Here is a 21,370-nt window from a genome sequence, read left to right on the forward strand (position 1 = left end):
AGACACTCCCATCTGAGAAAGCACTGCCCCAATACCCATCTCAGAGGCATCCACCTCCACCACAAAAGGACGCTCTGGATCTGGGTGTCGCAGCACCTTGGCCGAAACAAATGCCCTTTTGAGACGGGCAAAAGCCGCTTTAGCCTCACAAGACCAGTGAGCAACATCCGCCCCTTTCTTAGTGAGTGCCACCAAGGGCGCCACTATAAACGAAAATCCAGCGATAAATCGTCTATAAAAATTCGCAAAGCCCAGGAAACGCTGAAGCGCCTTCAAACTAGTGGGCTGCACCCAATCCAGGACTGCCTGTACCTTGGAACCCTCCATTTGGAAACCTTCTGGGGAGATAATATATCCTAGAAATGCGATTTGCTGAACTTCAAATTCGCACTTCTCCAGCTTCGCCCCAAGCCGGTGGTCTCTGAGTTTCTGGAGGACTAAGCGTACATGCTTCCGATGTTCCTCCAGGGAATGGGAGAAGATTAGGATGTCATCTAAGTATACAACTAAGAATCTATCCAAATATTCCCTGAGCACATCATTCATGAAATCCTGGAAGACTGCCGGGGCATTACAGAGCCCAAAAGGCATCACCAAATATTCATAATGCCCTGAGTGGGTATTAAAGGCAGTCTTCCATTCATCCCCCTCTCTTATTCGGATTAGATTGTACGCACCGCGTAGGTCAATCTTAGAAAAAATGGTGGCAGTACGAAGCTGGTCAAACAAGACCGAAATGAGAGGCAGTGGGTATGAGTTTTTAATCGTGATACGGTTCAATTCCCTGAAATCGATGCAGGGTCGCAACGAACCGTCCTTTTTACCCACGAAGAAGAACCCCGACCCAACTGGAGACTGTGAAGGTCTGATAAATCCCTTAGCCAAGTTCTCCTGAATGTACTCTGCCATAGCCTGAGTCTCAGGACGTGACAGGGAGTACAACCTGCTCTTGGGAAGCTTAGCATTTGGCAACAAATCAATGGCACAGTCATAGGGGCGATGGGGAGGTAGTACCTCTGCAACTTTTTTGGAGAACACGTCCGCAAAATCTGCATAACACCCTGGCAATCCTGGCAAACTTAGCTGCGAGAGCCTGACTGGAAGGCTCAAGCAACTCCTGAAACAATCAGTACCCCAACTAAGAATCTCCCCAGAGACCCAGTCAAATTGAGGATTGTGGGCCCTTAACCAGGGTAACCCCAACACCAATGGGGCAAAAGTACAGACAGTCACATAAAAGGACAATTTTTCAGAGTGTGTGGCTCCAATAAACAAAGAAATCTGGCTAGTGCAAGAGGTAATTTTACCTTGGGATAATGGTTCCCCGTTTAACCCACAAATCTCAATTTCCGATGCCAAGGGTACTAAGGGAACAGAGTGTTTCAGGGCGAATTGGCGGTCCATAAAAACCCCGTCGGCCCCACTGTCCACAAAGGCCTCAGTCTTGACAGTTTGACCGAGGATCTTCAAGGTCACCGGAATGATAAAAGTCTTCTTGGGAAATTCTGACTTCTGGCCTGACAGGATATTTCCCATCACCCTCAGGCCCTGAAGTTTTCCGGCTTTTCTGGGCATGATACTACCACATGACCTTTATTCCCACAGTACAAACACAACCCCTGCTGTCTCCTCCGCGTCTTCTCACGCGAGGAGAGGCGGGTAGCCCCAATCTGCATAGGCTCCTCGGAAAATTCCTCAGAGTCTGAGGTTCCCTTGGGAAGGAAGGAAATCTCAGTCTCCCTTTCAAGCCTACGCTCTCTCAGCCGTCTATCCACCCGGATGGATAACTGCATGAGCTGATCCAAGCTATCAGGCAAGGGATATTGTACCAGTTGGTCCTTTATCTGGTTAGAAAGACCTCTTCGGTACTGGTGTCTCAGGGCTGGGTCATTCCACTGGGTATCATGGGCCAACCTCCGAAACTCCGTACAGTAAACCTCAACTGGCCTTCGCCCTTGCTTAAGGATCGAAATCTGAGCCTCGGCTGAGGCCGTCTTGTCAGGGTCATCATACAACATGCCCAGTGCCGTAAAAAAAGCATCAACACTTTTAAGCGACGGACAGTCAGGCTGCAACCCATATGCCCAGACCTGTGGGTCTCCTTGTAGCAAGGAAATCACTATGCCCACCCGCTGAATCTCCGACCCAGAAGACTGAGGCCTAAGCCGGAAGTATAGCTTGCAGCTCTCCTTGAAACAAAAGAACTGCGAGCGATCTCCAGAAAAACGATCCGGGAGATTTACTTTCGGCTCCTTAACCCCTGCAGGTGCTGCTGCTGCGGGAGCTCCGCCAGCAGCCTGGGAGGTGTGCATTTTAATGGACAAATCATTAAATTGTCGAGTCAGGACCTGCACCTGATCGACCACCTGTTGCAACGTATTTTGAGGGGTATGCTCCATATTCCCACAAAATTTCAACAGGAGTATTAGGCTGCTGAATATGTTATGCACACCAGTGCCTGCAGGAAAGTACTGGTGTCAGAACTGTTATGCACTCCAGTGCCTGCAGGAATGTACTGGTGTTTGAACTGTTATGCAAAACAAATGGACTCACAGACAGACTGGGGAATATGACATAACGTACACAGAAGGTGATAGGGTAACAAAATACACACAAAGTGAACAGAGAAGCCCAGAGGCTAAGGAACTGGGTATCTCCCTTGTATTAGAACTGCTCAGATGGGAAAAGCAAGATGTTGTGTTTTAATACGTAGAGAACCCGAAATGCTGTTGCTAAGGGCAACAGCAAAACCCTAAAGGGTTACCAACGGGTGTGGCAGTAAACTCCTTGGTCAGAGATGGAATGATAGACACAAGGAGAGTCTCCACAATCCTAATTCTCACTTGCAGTGCACAGGTTCAGCTTACTGCCACTAAACTGACCCCTGACACCTAGCACAGTGAGACAGGATTAGACAAGCAAGTCTTAGAATACAGCCGCAAACTTGCTAAGTTCACAGAGTAGTAACAGAACCCCAGCAAGCTAAACGACTGACTCCAGTCTTACTGCTAGGTCTGGATTGGCAGAGTGTAATACCAAATCCCCAGGCCTATTTGCAGTAAGCAACAAACAAATACAAAGCTACACAGTACTGGTTAACTTTCAGGAACTGACTAACCAACAAAGATTCAGCAGCATCTGCTTACCCTGAGAAGAGGCCTTATAAAGCAGGTGCTGTCCACGCCCCACTCAGACCTCACAGACTGTGAGCACAAAAACCAGCACCGGATCCCCTGCCGTGCACAGAGCCTATAACCACTGCACAGCAAAAGACCCGAACCGGAGTATCAGCTGCGCTCAGGTTACTCCGCTAGCACTTGTCTCCCGGTTGCCATGACGACGTGGCAGCACAGGGCAGGAGACCCTAACAGTAAGCCACGTGCGGGTAAATGCGGGTGTGTCCTTTAGTGACTGGAAGTAAGCCGCGTGTGGGGAAATGCGTCCCTTAGTGACAGAAAGTAAGCTGCGTGTGGGGAAATGCGGGTGTGTCCTTAGTGACGGGAAGTAAGCTGCGTGTGGGGAAATGTGTCCCTTAGTGACAGGAAGTAAGCTGCGTGTGGGGAAATGCGGGTGTGTCCTTAGTGACGGGTAGTAAGCCGCGTGCGTGGAAATGCGGGTGTGTCCTTAGTGACGGGAAGTAAGCTGCGTGTGGGGAAATGCGGGTGTGTCCTTAGTGGCGGGAAGTAAGCCGCGTGTGGGGAAATGCGGGTGCCTCCTTAGTGACGGGAAGTAAGCTGCGTGTGGGGAAATGCAGGTGTGTCCTTAGTGACGGGAAGTAAGCCGCATGTGGGGAAATGCGGGTGTGTCCGTAGTGACGGGAAGTAAGCCGCGTGTGGGGAAATGCGGGTGTGTCCGTAGTGACGGGAAGTAAGCCGCGTGTGGGGAAATGCGGGTGTGTCCGTAGTGACGGGAAGTAAGCCGCGTGTGGGGAAATGCGGGTGTGTTCTTAGTGACGGGAAGTAAGCAGCGTGTGGGGAAATGCGGGTACGTCCCTTAGTGATGGGAAGTAAGCTGCGTGTGGTGAAATGAGGGTGCGTTCTCTAGTGACGGGAAGTAAGCCACGTGTGGGTAAATGCGGGTGTGTCCCGTAGTGATGGGGGAAGTAAGCCGCGTGCGGGGAAATGCGGGTGTGTCCTTAGTGACGGGAAGTAAGCTGCGTGTGGGGAAATGCGGGTGTGTCCTTAGTGGCGGGAAGTAAGCCGCGTGTGGGGAAATGCGGGTGCGTCCTTAGTGATGGGAAGTAAGCTGCGTGTGGGGAAATGCGGGTGTGTCCTTAGTGACGGGAAGTAAGCCGCGTGTGGGGAAATGCGGGTGCGTCCTTAGTGACGGGAAGTAAGCCGCATGTGGGGAAATACGGGTGTGACCTTTAGTGACAGGTAGTAAGCAGCATGTGGGGAAATGCGGGTGTGTCCCTTAGTATTGGGAAGTAAGCCTCGTGCGGGGAAATGCGGGTGTGTCCCTTAGTGACAGGAAGTAAGCCGCTTGCGGGGAAATGCGGGTGTGTCCTTAGTGACAGGAAGTAAGCCGCGTGTGGGGAAATGCGGGTGTGTCCCTTAGTGACGGGAAGTAAGCCACGTGTGGAGAAATGCGGGCGTGTCCTTTAGTGATGGGAAGTAAGCCTCGTGCGGGGAAATGCGGGTGTGTCCCTTAGTGACAGGAAGTAAGCCGCATGCGGGAAAATGCGGGTGTCTCCCTTAGTGACGGGAAGTAAGCCACGTGTGGGGAAATGCGGGCGCGTCCTTTAGTGATGGGAAGTAAGCCTCGTGCGGGGAAATGCGGGTGTGTCCCTTAGTGACAGGAAGTAAGCCTCGTGTGGGGAAATGCGGGCGTGTCCTTAGTGACGGGAAGTAAGCCGCATGTGGGGAAATGCGGGTGTGTCCCTTAGTGACGGGAAGTAAGCCGCATGTCGGGAAATGCGGGTTTGTCCCTTAGTGATGGGAAGAAAGCCGCGTGTGGGGAAATGCGGGTATGTCCCTTAGTGATGGGAAGTAAGCCACGTGTGGGGAAATGCGTCCCTTAGTGACAGGAAGTAATCTGCGTGTGGGGAAATGCGGGTGTGTCCTTAGTGTCGGGAAGTAAGCCGCGTGTGGGGAAATGCGGGTGTGTCCCTTAGTGACGGGAAGTAATCTGCGTCTGGGGAAATGCGGGTGTGTCCTTAGTGACGGGAAGTAAGCTGCGTGTGGGGAAATGCGGGTGTGTCCTTAGTGGCGGGAAGTAAGCCACGTGCGGGTAAATGCGGGTGTGTCCTTTAGTGACTGGAAGTAAGCCGCGTGTGGGGAAATGCGTCCCTTAGTGACAGAAAGTAAGCTGCGTGTGGGGAAATGCGGGTGTGTCCTTAGTGACGGGAAGTAAGCTGCGTGTGGGGAAATGCGTCCCTTAGTGACAGGAAGTAAGCTGCGTGTGGGGAAATGCGGGTGTGTCCTTAGTGACGGGTAGTAAGCCGCGTGCGTGGAAATGCGGGTTTGTCCTTAGTGACGGGAAGTAAGCTGCGTGTGGGGAAATGCGGGTGTGTCCTTAGTGGCGGGAAGTAAGCCGCGTATGGGGAAATGCGGGTGCCTCCTTAGTGACGGGAAGTAAGCTGCGTGTGGGGAAATGCAGGTGTGTCCTTAGTGACGGGAAGTAAGCCGCGTGTGGGGAAATGCGGGTGTGTCCGTAGTGACGGGAAGTAAGCCGCGTGTGGGGAAATGCGGGTGTGTCCGTAGTGACGGAAAGTATGCCGCGTGTGGGGAAATGCGGGTGTGTCCGTAGTGACGGGAAGTAAGCCGCGTGTGGGGAAATGCGGGTGTGTTCTTAGTGACGGGAAGTAAGCAGCGTGTGGGGAAATGCGGGTACGTCCCTTAGTGATGGGAAGTAAGCTGCGTGTGGTGAAATGAGGGTGCGTTCTCTAGTGACGGGAAGTAAGCCACGTGTGGGTAAATGCGGGTGTGTCCCGTAGTGATGGGGGAAGTAAGCCGCGTGCGGGGAAATGCGGGTGTGTCCTTAGTGACGGGAAGTAAGCTGCGTGTGGGGAAATGCGGGTGTGTCCTTAGTGGCGGGAAGTAAGCCGCGTGTGGGGAAATGCGGGTGCGTCCTTAGTGATGGGAAGTAAGCTGCGTGTGGGGAAATGCGGGTGTGTCCTTAGTGACGGGAAGTAAGCCGCGTGTGGGGAAATGCGGGTGCGTCCTTAGTGACGGGAAGTAAGCCGCGTGTGGGGAAATACGGGTGTGTCCTTTAGTGACAGGTAGTAAGCAGCATGTGGGGAAATGCGGGTGTGTCCCTTAGTATTAGGAAGTAAGCCTCGTGCGGGGAAATGCGGGTGTGTCCCTTAGTGACAGGAAGTAAGCCGCTTGCGGGGAAATGCGGGTGTGTCCTTAGTGACAGGAAGTAAGCCGCGTGTGGGGAAATGCGGGTGTGTCCCTTAGTGACGGGAAGTAAGCCACGTGTGGAGAAATGCGGGCGTGTCCTTTAGTGATGGGAAGTAAGCCTCGTGCGGGGAAATGCGGGTGTGTCCCTTAGTGACAGGAAGTAAGCCGCATGCGGGAAAATGCGGGTGTCTCCCTTAGTGACGGGAAGTAAGCCACGTGTGGGGAAATGCGGGCGCGTCCTTTAGTGATGGGAAGTAAGCCTTGTGCGGGGAAATGCGGGTGTGTCCCTTAGTGACAAGAAGTAAGCCTCGTGTGGGGAAATGCGGGTGCCTCCTTAGTGACGGGAAGTAAGCTGCGTGTGGGGAAATGCGGGTGTGTCCTTAGTGACGGGAAGTAAGCTGCGTGTGGGGAAATGCGGGTGTGTCCTTAGTGGCGGGAAGTAAGCCGCGTGTGGGGAAATGCGGGTGCGTCCTTAGTGACGGGAAGTAAGCCGCGTGTGGGGAAATACGGGTGTGTCCTTTAGTGACAGGTAGTAAGCCGCATGTGGGGAAATGCGGGTGTGTCCCTTAGTGATGGGAAGTAAGCCTCGTGCGGGGAAATGCGGGTGTGTCCCTTAGTGACAGGAAGTAAGCCGCTTGCGGGGAAATGCGGGTGTGTCCCTTAGTGACAGGAAGTAAGCCGCGTGTGGGGAAATGCGGGTGTGTCACTTAGTGACAGGAAGTAAGCCGCGTGTGGGGAATTGCGGGCGTGTCCTTAGTGACGGGAAGTAAGCCGCATGCGGGGAAATGCGGGTGTGTCCCTTAGTGACGGGAAGTAAGCCGCATGTGGGGAAATGTGGGTTTGTCCCTTAGTGATGGGAAGTAAGCCGCGTGTGGGGAAATGCGTGCGTGTCCCTTAGTGATGGAAAGTGTGGCCGGAGAGGCTCCAGCCCACGTGTTAAATGGCCGCAGCAGCACTGAAGGGGTTAACCCCTAGTGCCCGGCGCCATTATCGGGACAATGTGCGCTTGGCGTCACTGTTAAATGTACTTACGGCGCTGGGCGCGGACTTTTTAAAAGTTGTTTAATGATGTGTTTTAACATGTCATATGTAGTGCTCTATGCACAATTGCAGGAATGCATGTTTAACTGTATCTATTTTATATTCAAGATATGGTCAGCTGTATCTTAAGGGGGAAAATGCACTTACTATAAATGTCTGAATAATCATCTCCTGTCAGTAGGAAGTGGCATGCTAATGGCCCTGTCCTAGCAGAGAGGTGTGAATGACAATACCTTTTGATGTGTAAGTCCCTTAGAGAGAGGTGCTAATCACGGGGGATCTGGGCTTGCCTGGAGATGTGAATGAGATAGAAACATTTGTATTTTGAAGCTATGTGATAAATTTATCAATAGTGAATGTTAATCTGATACCAAACGTCTGTGTCACAGGCAGGAGGATATTGTTTTATTGCACTTATATCCTTGTAAAATGTGATTTATTGGTATTTTGTAAAATAACCTGATTGGTTGGAGAAGACAGGGAGGGCTTACCCCCCTGTGATACTGTGTGGAAAATTGACATAAAAAGGAGACCTGCGTGCCTCCAGATTTGTAGTTGTACCATCTTATTCTGCTGGAACATCTTGCTGTATGCTGTTGCTCCTAGCAATAGGGAAGAGTTCTCTTTAGAACTATTGAGCAAATAAAACATCATTGCCTCAAGAAGATTGCTTCATCTTGTGACCTACAGGGTTATGCCAAACATAGCCCCGTCCTCCGGCTGTCCAGGGAAGCACCTAACGTCTCCAAGTTCCGCCTTCCGCCAGCTACCGGTAGAGGCCTAGCAAGTGGCTAGTGGGGATTCGTCAACACCACACAGGTGTGGTAAGGCAGTGCGTCGGCACATACAGAGCAGAACCGTGGTTCCAAACGCCACGGCAGGTTAGGAGTTTGGTTGTGGCAGCATAAACCCGCCCACAATGCAGTGGGTGGAGTCAGTAACAGGCGGTCACTGACGGTAAGAGGGAATCCCCTATGTGGTCAGGCCTCGTGTGACTTGACCTTCCATTCTGTGCGCAGCCGACGGGACGCGATCGCGGCGAGTGCTTTCGTACGGGACCGTCCTGTCACAGAAATTGGTGGCATAGCGGTGGGATTATCCCAGGCGGCTTTTCATCACCCGATTGGAGAAGACGAGTTACTCAGGAGAGGAGTAACTGCAGCGCAGGAGAACGCACAAGATGGCGGAATTCAGCGGAATGTCCAAGGATGATCTGGAGATCGTATGCCAGGAGAAGAGTGTGGATATCCCTTTCAACGCGTCCAGAAGCGTCATGCAGGCGGCTCTCATGAGCTTGGAGGAGTCCCATTGGGCGGAGGTGGAAAGCACTGACGGCGTCAGCATCGCAGAGGACGACCCAACAGTGGACCTTCGTAAGGAACCGGTGAGAACCACAAGCCCCGCCCTCTCTCACAGCAGCAATGTTTCCCAGCAATCCCTAGCAGGGCCAGGATCCCAACGTCCCAGGGGGGGCGGCCCGGATAACCTAGCAGATCGGCTAGCGGAATTGGGGGAAAGGGCAACGGAGCAAGAACGCATGCTTGTCATCCGGATGTGGCATGCGGAGCGGGCATCACCAGCCGTGGTACCCCGGGAGCCGTTGTCAGCTGTTGTACACAGATCAGGACGTATTCAGTTTGCCAAGTTTGCAGACAGTGATGGGGACATTGATGGACATTTGCAAGTTTTTGAAAGGACTTGCAAACTACACGATTTACCCAAGTCAGCCAGGAGAGAATATAAAGGTCGTTCTTCTGTGTGCGCTCTATGGAAGGGAGAAGATCCGCTGCAGGACACATCCGTGTGTAACATGCATCCATCATTTCTTTTCTATCATCAGGGCCAGATAGGTTGTTCCAGTCCTGTATCCTTCTCCTGAGAGCCACCTACTATTTCCTGCGCACAACCCTCTGCTATTCCATGTCTGACCGTAGTGTCTATTCAGGCAGCGAGAGGTTTGCAGCATCTGCCCAATCTCTAATGTCATACACCACAGGAAACCTCATCTATTCCTGCTAAGCCTTACTGACGCGTTTCACTCTTCCCCCACTGCGTTTCACACTACTCCCATCCACTAGTGTCAAACACCACACAGGGAATCCTCAGCTGTTCCTGCTCATGACGCGTTCCACTCTGCTCCCATCCACTTATGCCACACACCCCCAGTGCAGGGAAACCTCAGATGTTCCTGCTCAGCGTACTGACGCGTTCCACTCTGCTCCCATCCACTAATGTCATACACCACACAGACTCCCAGTGCAGAGAAACTTCATCTAGTCCTGCTCAGCATACTGACGCGTTCCACCCTGCTCTCATCCACTAATGTCATACACCACACACCCCCAGTGCAGGGAAACCTCAGCTGTTCCTGCTCAGCCTTACTGACACGTTTCACTCTGCTCCATCCACTAATGTCATACACTACATACCCCCAGTGCAGGGAAACATCAGCTGTTCCTGCTCAGCCTTACTGACGTGTTCTACTCTGCGCCCATTGCGTTTCACTCTACTCCCATCCACTAATGTCATACACTACACACCTCAGTGCATTTTAAATGTCAGCTGTTTCTGCTCAGCGTTACTGACGTGTTCCACTCTGCTACCACTGCGTTTCACTCTACTCCCATCCACTAATGTCATACACCACATACAGCCAGTGCAGGGAAACTTCAGCTGTTCCTGTTCAGCCTTACTGACATGTTTCACTCTGCTCCATCCACTATTATCATACACCACATACACCCAGTGCAGGGAAACTTCAGCTGTTGCTGACGCGTTTCACTCTGCTCCATCCACTATTATCATACACCACATACACCCAGTGCAGGGAAACTTCAGCTTTTCCTGTTCAGCCGTACTGATGCGTTTCACTCTGCTCCATCCACTATTATCATACACCACATACACCCAGTGCAGGGAAACTTCAGCTGTTCCTGCTCAGCCTTACTGATGTGTTTTACTCTGCGCCCATTGCATTTCACTCTACTCCCATCCACTTATGTCATACACCACACACCCCCAGTGCAGGGAAACATCAGCTGTTCCTGCTTAGCGTACTGACGCATTTCACTCTCCTCCCATACATTAAAGTCATACAGCGTACACCCCCCGTGCAGGTAAACCTCAGCTGCTCCTGCTCAGCATACTGACGCGTTCCACTCTGTCCTCATCCACTAATGTCATACACCACACACCCCCAGTGCAGGGAAACCTCAGCTGTTCCTGCTCAGCCTTACTGATGCGTTTCACTCTGCTCCATCCACTAATGTCATACACTACATACCCCCAGTGCAGGGAAACATCAGCTGTTCCTGCTCAGCCTTACTGACGTGTTCTACTCTGCGCCCATTGCGTTTCACTCTACTCCCATCCACTAATGTCATACACTACACACCTCAGTGCATTTTAAACGTCAGCTGTTTCTGCTCAGCCTTACTGACGTGTTCCACTCTGCTACCACTGCGTTTCACTCTACTCCCATCCACTAATGTCATACACCACATACACCCAGTGCAGGGAAACTTCAGCTGTTCCTGTTCAGCCTTACTGACATGTTTCACTCTGCTCCATCCACTATTATCATACACCACATACACCCAGTGCAGGGAAACTTCAGCTGTTGCTGACGCGTTTCACTCTGCTCCATCCACTATTATCATACACCACATACACCCAGTGCAGGGAAACTTCAGCTGTTCCTGTTCAGCCGTACTGATGCGTTTCACTCTGCTCCATCCACTATTATCATACACCACATACACCCAGTGCAGGGAAACTTCAGCTGTTCCTGCTCAGCCTTACTGACGTGTTTTACTCTGCGCCCATTGCATTTCACTCTACTCCCATCCACTCATGTCATACACCACACACCCCCAGTGCAGGGAAACATCAGCTGTTCCTGCTTAGCGTACTGACGCATTTCACTCTCCTCCCATACATTAAAGTCATACAGCGTACACCCCCCGTGCAGGTAAACCTCAGCTGCTCCTGCTCAGCGTACTGACGCGTTCCACCCTGCTCTCATCCACTAATGTCATACACCACACACCCCCAGTGCAGGGAAACCTCAGCTGTTCCTGCTCAGCCTTACTAACGCGTTTCACTCTGCTCCATCCACTAATGTCATACACTACATACCCCCAGTGCAGGGAAACATCAGCTGTTCCTGCTCAGCCTTACTGACGTGTTCTACTCTGCGCCCATTGCGTTTCACTCTACTCCCATCCACTAATGTCATACACTACACACCTCAGTGCATTTTAAACGTCAGCTGTTTCTGCTCAGCCTTACTGACGTGTTCCACTCTGCTACCACTGCGTTTCACTCTACTCCCATCCACTAATGTCATACACCACATACAGCCAGTGCAGGGAAACTTCAGCTGTTCCTGTTCAGCCTTACTGACATGTTTCACTCTGCTCCATCCACTATTATCATACACCACATACACCCAGTGCAGGGAAACTTCAGCTGTTGCTGACGCGTTTCACTCTGCTCCATCCACTATTATCATACACCACATACACCCAGTGCAGGGAAACTTCAGCTGTTCCTGTTCAGCCGTACTGATGCGTTTCACTCTGCTCCATCCACTATTATCATACACCACATGCACCCAGTGCAGGGAAACTTCAGCTGTTCCTGCTCAGCCTTACTGACGTGTTTTACTCTGCGCCCATTGCATTTCACTCTACTCCCATCCACTAATGTCATACACCACACACCCCCAGTGCAGGGAAACATCAGCTGTTCCTGCTTAGCGTACTGACGCATTTCACTCTCCTCCCATACATTAAAGTCATACAGCGTACACCCCCCGTGCAGGTAAACCTCAGCTGCTCCTGCTCAGCATTCTGACGCGTTCCACTCTGTCCTCATCCACTAATGTCATACACCACACACCTCCAGTGCAGGGAAACCTCAGCTGTTCCTGCTCAGCCTTACTGACGCGTTCCACACTGTCCTCATCCACTAATGTCATACACCACACACCTCCAGTGCAGGGAAACCTCAGCTGTTCCTGCTCAGCATTCTGACGCGTTCCACTCTGTCCTCATCCACTAATGTCATACACCACATACACCCAGTGCAGGGAAACCTCAGCTGCTCCTGCTCAGACTACTGACGCGTTCCACTCTGTCCTCATCCACTAATGTCATACACCACACACCTCCAGTGCAGGGAAACCTCAGCTGTTCCTGCTCAGCATTCTGACGCGTTCCACTCTGTCCTCATCCACTAATGTCATACACCACACACCTCCAGTGCAGGGAAACCTCAGCTGCTCCTGCTCAGACTACTTTTCACTTTGCTTCCACCTTGTTATACCCCATTCCTAATGTATTTATCTCTTCCTAGTTTGTTCCACTCTATTCCCACCGTACCCCCCACCTTGTCCTTTAATCCACTCTCGCCCCTTTGATTCACCCCCCTTCCCTTCCCCATGATCCACTCTCATCTCCCCGTTCCCAATCTGTACCCGCTGTGTTTCATTCTCTTCCCACCTGGCAACTGTAGGACTCCAGCACTGGGCATGACTGGATTTCACCGCAGCATTTGCTGATGATATAAATGGGGAAGCAATAGAACATTATGTATATGTGTCATTGAGGCCCCTAAATAACTTTTCCTAATGACACTCATTTCATCTCCAAAACAAGAGGAACAATACAACGGCGCATAATGTGTATATAAAATGGCAGTATGTACTTCCGTATGGACCAAGCTGCTGTTTATTGGTTACAACAAGTGTAATGAAACTCTATACACAAATGGTACAATATGGTTTCCTTACACTTGTCATATGCACACAAGTATTTTTAACATATAAACATTTTCCAGTTAGCAAAAATGTATTTCATATCCGTCCATCATCTACACAAAATGGCGGCAGCCATTGTATCTGCTGTGTGTTAGGGATGCGTGACATCACTGCAGAACACGACGTGTGGAATTGTGTACTACATACGTGTATTATGTGACGGGAATTTCTCTGCGGGATACAGTAACACTGGGAGGAGGGCATACTGGGATGTGTAGTTCCACAGCAGCTGGAGGGCCGCAGGTTGAAGACCCATGCTCTGCGGGATACAGTAACATTGTGGGAGGGCATGCTGGGATGTGTAGTTACTCAGCAGCTGGAGGGCCACAGGTGGAAGACCCATGCTCTGCGGGATACAGTAACACTGGGAGGAGGGCATGCTGGGATGTGTAGTTCCACAGCAGCTGGAGGGCCGCAGGTTGAAGACCCATGCTCTGCGGGATACAGTAACACTGTGGGAGGGCATGCTGGGATGTGTAGTTCCTCAGCAGCTAGAGGGCCGCAGGTTGAAGACCCATGCTCTGCGGGATACAGTAACATTGTGGGAGGGCATGCTGGGATGTGTAGTTACTCAGCAGCTGGAGGGCCATAGGTGGAAGACCCATGCTCTGCGGGATACAGTAACACTGGGAGGAGGGCATGCTGGGATGTGTAGTTCCACAGCAGCTGGAGGGCCGCAGGTTGAAGACCCATGCTCTGCGGGATACAGTAACATTGTGGGAGGGCATGCTGGGATGTGTAGTTCCACAGCAGCTGGAGGGCCGCAGGTTGAAGACCCATGCTCTGTGGGATACAGTAACATTGTGGGAGGGCATGCTGGGATGTGTAGTTCCTCAGCAGCTGGAGGGCCACAGGTGGAAGACCCATGCTCTGCGGGATACAGTAACACTGTGGGAGGGCATGCTGGGATGTGTAGTTCCTCAGCAGCTGGAGGGCCACAGGTGGAAGACCCATGCTCTGCGGGATACAGTAACATTGTGGGAGGGCATGCTGGGATGTGTAGTTCCTCAGCAGCTGGAGGGCCACAGGTGGAAGACCCATGCTCTGCGGGATACAGTAACACTGTGGGAGGGCATGCTGGGATGTGTAGTTCCACAGCAGCTGGAGGGCCGCAGGTTGAAGACCCATGCTCTGCGGGATACAGTAACACTGTGGGAGGGCATGCTGGGATGTGTAGTTCCTCAGCGGCTGGAGGGCCACAGGTGGAAGACCCATGCTCTGCGGGATACAGTAACACTGTGGGCGGGCGCTGTTATTAATAGTACATACATCAGCATTAGTCACCTCTCTGTACACTGGGTGCCGGCAGTACATAATGCACAGGTTGAATAATCTTCTCCAATAACGCTATTGATATCTTCCTTTGTTGCTGAGAGACTGCCAATAAGCTGCACATCGATTGGGCGAGCTGCGCTTCATCTCTTTGGGTTAATTGGTCGCTATGGGAATTACTCCAGCTTCTTGGTGTAGTATTGCCTGTAGGAGGTTTCAGTGTAGGATAATGCGTCTTACTGCATGTTCCACTTACCCCACATGGTGCACAGCCTCACCTGATTGCAAGCAGTGTGTGTAGGAAAGTGACACTGGCCACTTGTTCAGGGGATAACATTTACCATCTCCTAGTGGGAAGAGCTGGGTAGATTTAGGGCACTGTAACGTAGCATTACGTATGCAGATACAGCCGCAGCCACACACAGATTATAGGCATGCTGCATATCATATTACTGACACTGTAACGTAGCATTCCATATGCAGATACAGCCGCAGTCACACACAGAATATAGGCATGCTGCATATCATATTACTGACACTGTAATGTAGCATTCCATATGCAGATACAGCCGCAGTCACACACAGAATATAGGCATGCTGCATATCATATTACTGACACTGTAACGCAGCATTCCGTATGCAGATACAACCGCAGCCACACACAGAATATAGGCATGCTGCATATCATATTACTGACACTGTAACGTAGCATTCCGTATGCAGATACAGCCGCAGTCACACACAGAATATAGGCATGCCACATATCCTATTACTGACACTGTAACGTAGCATTCCGTATGCAGATACAGCCGCAGCCACACACAGAATATACGCATGCTGCATATCATATTACTGACACTGTAATGTAGCATTACGTATGCAGATACAGCTGCAGTCACACACAGAATATAGGCATGCTGCATATCATATTACTGACACTGTAACGCAGCATTCCGTATGCAGATACAACCGCAGCCACACACAGAATATAGGCATGCTGCATATCATATTACTGACACTGTAACGTAGCATTCCGTATGCAGATACAGCCGCAGCCACACACAGAATATACGCATGCTGCATATCATATTACTGACACTGTAATGTAGCATTACATATGCAGATACAGCCGCAGTCACACACAGAATATAGGCATGCCAGATATCCTATTACTGACACTGTAAAGCAGCATTACATATGCAGATTACTGACACTTTAGCATAGCATTACATATGCAGATACAGCCGCAGTCACACACAGAACACAGATCACATATCCTATTACTGACACTGTAAAGAAGTATTCCATATGCAGATACAGCCGCAGTCACACACAGAATATAGGCATGCTGCATATCATATTACTGGCACTGTAACGTAGCATTCCGTATGCAGATACAGCCGCAGTCACACACAGAATATAGGCATGCTGCATATCATATTACTGACACTGTAACGCAGCATTCCATATGCAGATACAGCCGCAGCAACACACAGAATATAGGCATGCTGCATATCATATTACTGACACTGTAACGTAGCATTCCGTATGCAGATACAGCCGCAGTCACACACAGAATATAGGCATGCCACATATCCTATTACTGACACTGTAACGTAGCATTCCGTATGCAGATACAGCCGCAGCCACACACAGAATATACGCATGCTGCATATCATATTACTGACACTGTAACGTAGCATTCCGTATGCAGATACAGCTGCAGCCACACACAGAATATAGGCATGCCACATATCCTATTACTGACACTGTAAAGCAGCATTACATATGCAGATTACTGACACTTTAGCATAACATTACATATGCAGATACAGCCGCAGTCACACACAGAACACAGACCACATATCCTATTACTGACACTGTAAAGAAGTATTCCATATGCAGATACAGCCGCAGTCACACACAGAATATAGGCATGCCACATATCCTATTACGGACACTGTACGCAGCATTCCATATACAGATACAGCCACAGTCACACACAGAATATAGGCATGCCGCATATCCTATTACTGACACTGTAATGTAGCATACTGTATGCAGATACAGCCGCATTCACACACAGAATATAGGCATGCTGCATATCCTATTACTGACACTGTAACATAGCATTCCATAAGCAGATACAGCCGCAGTCACACACAGAACACAGTCCACACACCCTATTACTGACACTGTAACGTACCATTCCATATGCAGATACAGCCGCAGACGCACAGAATATAGACATGCCGCATATCCTATTACTGACACTGTAACGTAGCATTCCATATGCAGATACAGCCGCAGTCACACACAGAACATAGGCATGCCACATATCCTATTACTGACACTGTACGCAGCATTCCATATGCAGATAGAGCTGCAGACGCACAGAATATAGACATGCCCCATATCAGTTTAATAAGCAGAGTCTATTTGTGTGTCTTATTCACATAGCAATTTTGGGAAAAATACACAAAAAGACGCCGCGTTAGTAAAGCGCTCACGACTAGGCGTGACTAGAAGAACTGTCTAACGTGACTGTAGCAAGGATGTAGGCGGACACTGTAGAGGCTAAAGGACCTCTGAGGTCAGGGGGAGGAGCAAGGCCGGTGGGAGAGCACTATCACTATCCACGTTGACAAGTACTCACTTTAGTAGCCCGAAGCAAACCCGCGAGGGTGCATTATGGGTCCCATGTTCTGCGCATGCGCGGCCCAGGAGATGCAATCACTGGTTGACAGGCAGAGGCGTCATGGAGTGGTGGCGGCGTGGTATTGCGGGGGCATGTCCACAGAAATGCAGGCGGGTCTGGGCTGCTTTCGAGGCGGCTGTGTGATGTCAGACTTGGCCTCTGCAAGAAAAAACATGGCGGTGGTGCGCCTGCCTTCGCAGAAAGGGGGCTACCCTTACTTTGCCGGGTCTGCGATGCAATTAGCGCACTGGGCGGCCCCCAGCATGTAAGTCCTCTCCTAGCGTAACGCTGACTCCCTGTGAGACCGCGCCTGGGAGGTGGCGAGACTGCGGCTTGAGTTTTGGAAATATGAAGGGTCTGATTGGGTTGGTGCCGCTGTTCCTGTGCCGCTGTATGGGGTGAGAGGAACGACCAGTCACGGCATGACACACCATTGTAGGCCACGCACTGGGGATAAGACGAGGGACAGTCTAATTAATGATGATTTATTATATTACTGTTATCCCAATGGGCGCTGATAGTGATTTCCTGACTATATGACTTTGTAGTTCAGCAAATAGACATCCCCAGGTCCTTAATGGTTCCCAATGGTTACGGAATTGGTGACGGCGCAGAGCATATATGGTTCTGTGTGAAGGGATTGGCTGCAGCGACTGCCCCCGCTCTGTGGTGGGAGAATGGTTCCGCGTCTAGCCTTGTGTATAATATACTGAGCGGTGATGCTTGGCGTGATCTCTGAGACTCTGTGTATCTGTCACAGGACTGTTCCAGGAGAAGCCGCGCAGCCTGCAAAACAACATCCGTACCTCATCAGACAAGAAGAAGAGGGGGTCACTCTCAGCCTGGAACACCAGGACGTCCACCGGTGACGCTGGGCATGAAGGTGAGTGCTAGATGGTCTGACGCAGGGTCTAGCGATCCGGATAATGGTCATACAGCGCCGCGCACTACAGCTCTGATATCATGTGCACCAGTGTGTCCTTAATGGTGGCGCATCGCAACCGCAAATAACTAAAAGAGACCCCCATTGGCATGTGCAGGAAAATGCCCCCTGGCGGTGGTTTTCACCCTCTGCCCGTGGTTCTCACACTCTGGTAGCCCTCTAGCCGTGGTTCTCACCCTCCGGTAGCTTTCTGGCTGTGGTTCTCACCCTCTGTTAGCCCTCTGACCATGGTTCTCACCCTCGTGTACCCCTCTGGCAGTGGTTCTCACACTCGTGTACCCCTCTGGCAGTGGTTCTCACACTCTGGTAGCCTTCTGGCTGTGGTTCTCACCCTCTGCCCGTGGTTCTCACACTCTGGTAGCCCTCTGGCCGTGGTTCTCACCCTCTGCCCGTGGTTCTCACACTCTGGTAGCCCTCTGGCCGTGGTTCTCACACTCTGGTAGCTTTCTGGCTGTGGTTCTCACACTCTGGTAGCCCTCTGACCATGGTTATCACCCTCGTGTACCCCTCTGGCAGTGGTTCTCACACTCTGGTAGCCCTCTGGCAGTGGTTCTCACACTCTGGTAGCCCTCTGCCCGTGGTTCTCACACTCTGGTAGCCCTCTGGCCGTGGTTCTCACCCTCCGGTAGCTTTCTGGCTGTGGTTCTCACCCTCTGTTAGCCCTCTGACCGTGGTTCTCACCCTTGTGTACCCCTCTGGCAGTGGTTCTCACACTCTGGTAGCCCTCTGGCCGTAGTTATCACCCTTGTGTACCCCTCTGGCAGTGGTTCTCACCCTCTGGTAGCCCCCTGGCCGTGGTTCTCACCCTCTGGTAGCCCTCTGGCAGTGGTTCTCACCCTCTAGTAGCCCGCTGGCAGTGGTTCTCACCCTCTGGCAGTGGTTCTCACCCTCTGGCAGTGGTTCTCACCCTCTGGTAGCCCTCTGGCAGTGGTCCTCACCCTCTGGTAGCCCTCTGGCCGTGATTCTCACCCTCTGGCAGTGGTTCTCACCCTCTGGTAGCCCTCTGGCAGTGGTCCTCACCCTCAGGTAGCCCTTTGGCCGTGATTCTCACCCTCTGGCAGTGGTTCTCACTTTCTGGTAGCCCTCTGGCAGTGGTTCTCACCCTCTGGTAGCCCTCTGGCCGTGATTCTCACCCTCTGGGAGTGGTTCTCACCCTCAGGTACCCCTAACATGTCCTATATTGAGGATCGCTGCCTGTGGAAGCAGGAGGGTAATTACTGACTAGAGACATCCGCCTAAGGGCTGGGCGCCACTGACCCATAATGATCTAAGTGGCGCGCAGCCATATACACAGCCATACATCGCAGATAGCGCAATTGCTTGGGCAGAGCTTGAAGTTATACGGGGGGCAGTTAAAACATCTGTTGCAAAGATGGAAAGCTCTACACCCTAGTGGCAAGTGGTTATTATTTTTATTATTGCCATTGTAAACCAGTGAGATTGTGTGATGACAGCCCGGCACAGTCTGAGGTGTTGCTAGGAGCTACAGAACCTCTTTGCAGCAGGTCTCCAGGCCCCAGATACCCCTGCGCTGCGTTCTGCGAGGCTGATCCGTTTCCTGCTGATGTACAGCTGATCTCTGTATCCTCTCAGATCTGCAGAGAACGCTCTATGTGACCAGATGTAAGTGGGAGAGACGGACTACAATATACAGACTGTCCTTTAATGCGACTGCCCCCGCCCCCTGGCAGACAGCGGTGCCGGGCGACGATGACATCACCTCCTTCCAGGTAAGAGTACCGGTGCTAGTGACATCACAGAGGATGTATAGCGTACAAATACACGGGGGACTCACAGGAGAGCTCCCCTCATTCTCACGGGGGGATTACCAGCACATTAGTGACAATACAGCGTTCTGTACCTATATAGTTCTCAGTATTACATCATTTATCCAGGAGAAGGCAAACCTACAGACAGGGCGAGAGCAAACCGCGGAGCTGACACTTTATTCACTGCAGCCGTCATTACTCTTATTATACAAATGTGTCCTACAGTATGAGCTTATACTCCCCGTGTAAGATAATGTACCGCGAATGGTTACCCGCATTCCAAGCTAGCGGCATGGGGTACCCGTATTCCACTAGCGGCATGTGATTACCCGCATTACCAGATAGTGACATGGGGTTACCTGAATACCCAGCCAGCATTATGAGGTTACCCGCATCTCAGTTAGCATTGTGGGGTTACCCGCATTCCCAGCAACCAGTGAGAGGTTACCCGCGTCTCAGCTAGCAGCTAGAATGTGGGGTTACCCGCATTCCCAGGCAGCAGTTTTTTGAAGTTTTAGTGCAAAATTAATTTTATAGAAGTCTCCGGCATCTACTAACATCAATACCTCTCCTGTATTTCTCCATTCTTCCAACATTGCATCCATTATACCCATCCGTGTTCAGGTGGGATAGGAACGGCAGGCTTGGGGGGAGGGAGGTGATATCCACAGTCTCTGGTGCTGGGGAGAGGTCTCCTGTCAGTGTCTATAGTGCACCACCTCCTCCCCCGGCAGCAGCAGTGCAGCTTGTTAGGATTGCATGCACGTTACCCGGCTGCTGAGTAGATGACATGTAAAGCAGCGGAGCGCTGTGTTGTGCGGATCAGGCATGGATGTGTGTGTGATATACACAGTCTCTGGTGCTGGGGAGAAGTCTCCTGTCAGTGTCTATAGTGCACCACCTCCTCCCCCGGCAGCAGCAGTGCAGCTTGTTAGGATTGCATGCACGTTACCCGGCTGCTGAGAAGATGGCAGGTAAAGCAGCGGAGCGCTGTGTTGTGCGGATCAGGCATGGATGTGTGTGTGTGATATACACAGTCTCTGGTGCTGGGGAGAGGTCTCCTGTCAGTGGCTATAGTGCACCACCTCCTCTCCCGGCAGCAGCAGTGCAGCTTGTTAGGATTGCATGCACGTTACCCGGCTGCTGCGTAGATGACATGTAAAGCAGCGGAGCGCTGTGTTGTGCAGATCAGGCATGGATGTGTGTGTGTGTGTGTGTGTGTGTGATATACATAGTCTCTGGTGCTGGGGAGAGGTCCCCTGTCAGTGACTATAGTGCACCACCTCCTCTCCCGGCAGCAGCAGTGCAGGTTGTTAGGATTGCATCCACGTTACCCGGCTGCTGAGTAGATGACATGTAAAGCAGCGGAGCGCTGTGTTGTGCGGATCAGGCATGGATGGATGTGTGTGTGTGATATACACAGTCTCTGGTGCTGGGGAGAGCTCCCCTGTCAGTGGCTATAGTGCACCACCTCCTCTCCCG

General features: G+C 51.4%; 1 protein-coding gene across 2 annotated transcripts in view; it reads left to right on the forward strand.

The window, feature by feature from the left end:
- The window catches only part of DISP3 (dispatched RND transporter family member 3), a 546,610-nt gene that overhangs the window by 290,205 nt on the left and 235,035 nt on the right, over nt 1-21,370 (forward strand). For both annotated transcript variants that reach the window (XM_063948697.1, XM_063948698.1), the window contains exons 11-12: nt 17,937-18,059; nt 19,713-19,849. In XM_063948697.1, coding sequence (XP_063804767.1) covers nt 17,937-18,059; nt 19,713-19,849 — 260 coding nt within the window. The remainder of the gene's footprint in view (nt 1-17,936; nt 18,060-19,712; nt 19,850-21,370) is intronic.

Source organism: Pseudophryne corroboree (genome assembly GCF_028390025.1).
Source record: "Pseudophryne corroboree isolate aPseCor3 chromosome 10 unlocalized genomic scaffold, aPseCor3.hap2 SUPER_10_unloc_4, whole genome shotgun sequence".
In the NCBI taxonomy this organism is placed as follows: Eukaryota; Metazoa; Chordata; class Amphibia; order Anura; family Myobatrachidae; genus Pseudophryne; species Pseudophryne corroboree.